Source organism: Gallinula chloropus (assembly GCF_964237585.1).
Source record: "Gallinula chloropus genome assembly, chromosome: 30".
Lineage (NCBI taxonomy): Eukaryota > Metazoa > Chordata > Aves > Gruiformes > Rallidae > Gallinula > Gallinula chloropus.
In genome coordinates, this window is record NC_140115.1 from 950,227 (window position 1) to 951,235 (window position 1,009).

General features: G+C 52.0%; 1 protein-coding gene across 1 annotated transcript; it reads left to right on the forward strand.

Annotated features, from left to right (window-relative positions):
• Positions 1-253: 253 nt before the first annotated feature.
• On the forward strand, positions 254-1,009 carry LOC311202427 (olfactory receptor 14C36-like; the record flags this gene model as incomplete). Its single annotated transcript, XM_084277015.1, has 1 exon — positions 254-1,009. The coding sequence occupies one exon, from the start codon at positions 254-256 to the stop codon at positions 1,007-1,009; it is 756 nt and encodes a 251-aa protein (XP_084133141.1).

The window sequence follows — 1,009 nt, forward strand, 5'->3', positions numbered from 1 at the left end:
AAACGGGGTTTTCCTCAAAGAAGAGTTCCCTCATTTCTCACTGTATTTTCCTCCCCTGACAGGTCTCCATACTTAACGGAAGCAGATGTCCAACAGCAGCTCCATCAGCCAGTTCCTCCTCCTGCCCTTTGCACACACACGGGAGCTGCAGCTCCTGCACTTCTGGCTCTTCCTGGGCATCTGCCTGGCTGCTCTCCTGGGCAATGGCCTCATCATCATCACCATAGCCTGTGACCACCACCTCCACACCCCCATGTACTTCTTCCTCCTCAACCTCTCTATTATTGACATTGGCTACATCTCTACCACAGTTCCCAAATCCATAGCCAATTCCCTGTGGGATACCAGGGTCATTTCCTACACAGGATGTGTGGCCCAACTCTTTTTCTTTTTAAATTTGATCTCCACAGAGGCCTCTGTTCTCACTGTCATGGCCTATGACCGCTATGTTGCCATCTGCCACCCCCTGCACTACGGGACCCTCCTGGGCAGCAGAGCTTGTGTCCACATGGCAGCAGCTGCCTGGGCCAGTGGGTTACTCAATGCTGTGCTGCACACAGCCAATACATTTTCCCTTCCCCTCTGCCATGGCAATGCTCTTGACCAGTTCTTCTGTGAAATCCCCCAGATCCTCAAGCTCTCCTGCTCAGATGCCTACCTCAGGGAAATTGGACTCATTGTGGTCAGTGTCTGTTTAGGTTTTGGGTGTTTTGTGTTCATTGTGGTGTCCTATGTGCAGATCTTCAGGGCTGTGCTGAGGATCCCCTCACAGCAGGGACGGCACAAAGCCTTTTCCACCTGCCTCCCTCACCTGGCCGTGACTTCCCTGATTCTCAGTACTGCCATGTTTGCCTACCTGAAGCCCCCCTCCATCTCCTCCCTACTACTGGACCTGGTATTGGCATTTCTTTACTCAGTGTTTCCACCAGCAGTGAACCCCCTCATCTACAGCATGAAGAACCAGGAGCTCAAGGATGCCATGTGGAAACTGATGATTGGATGTTTCTAA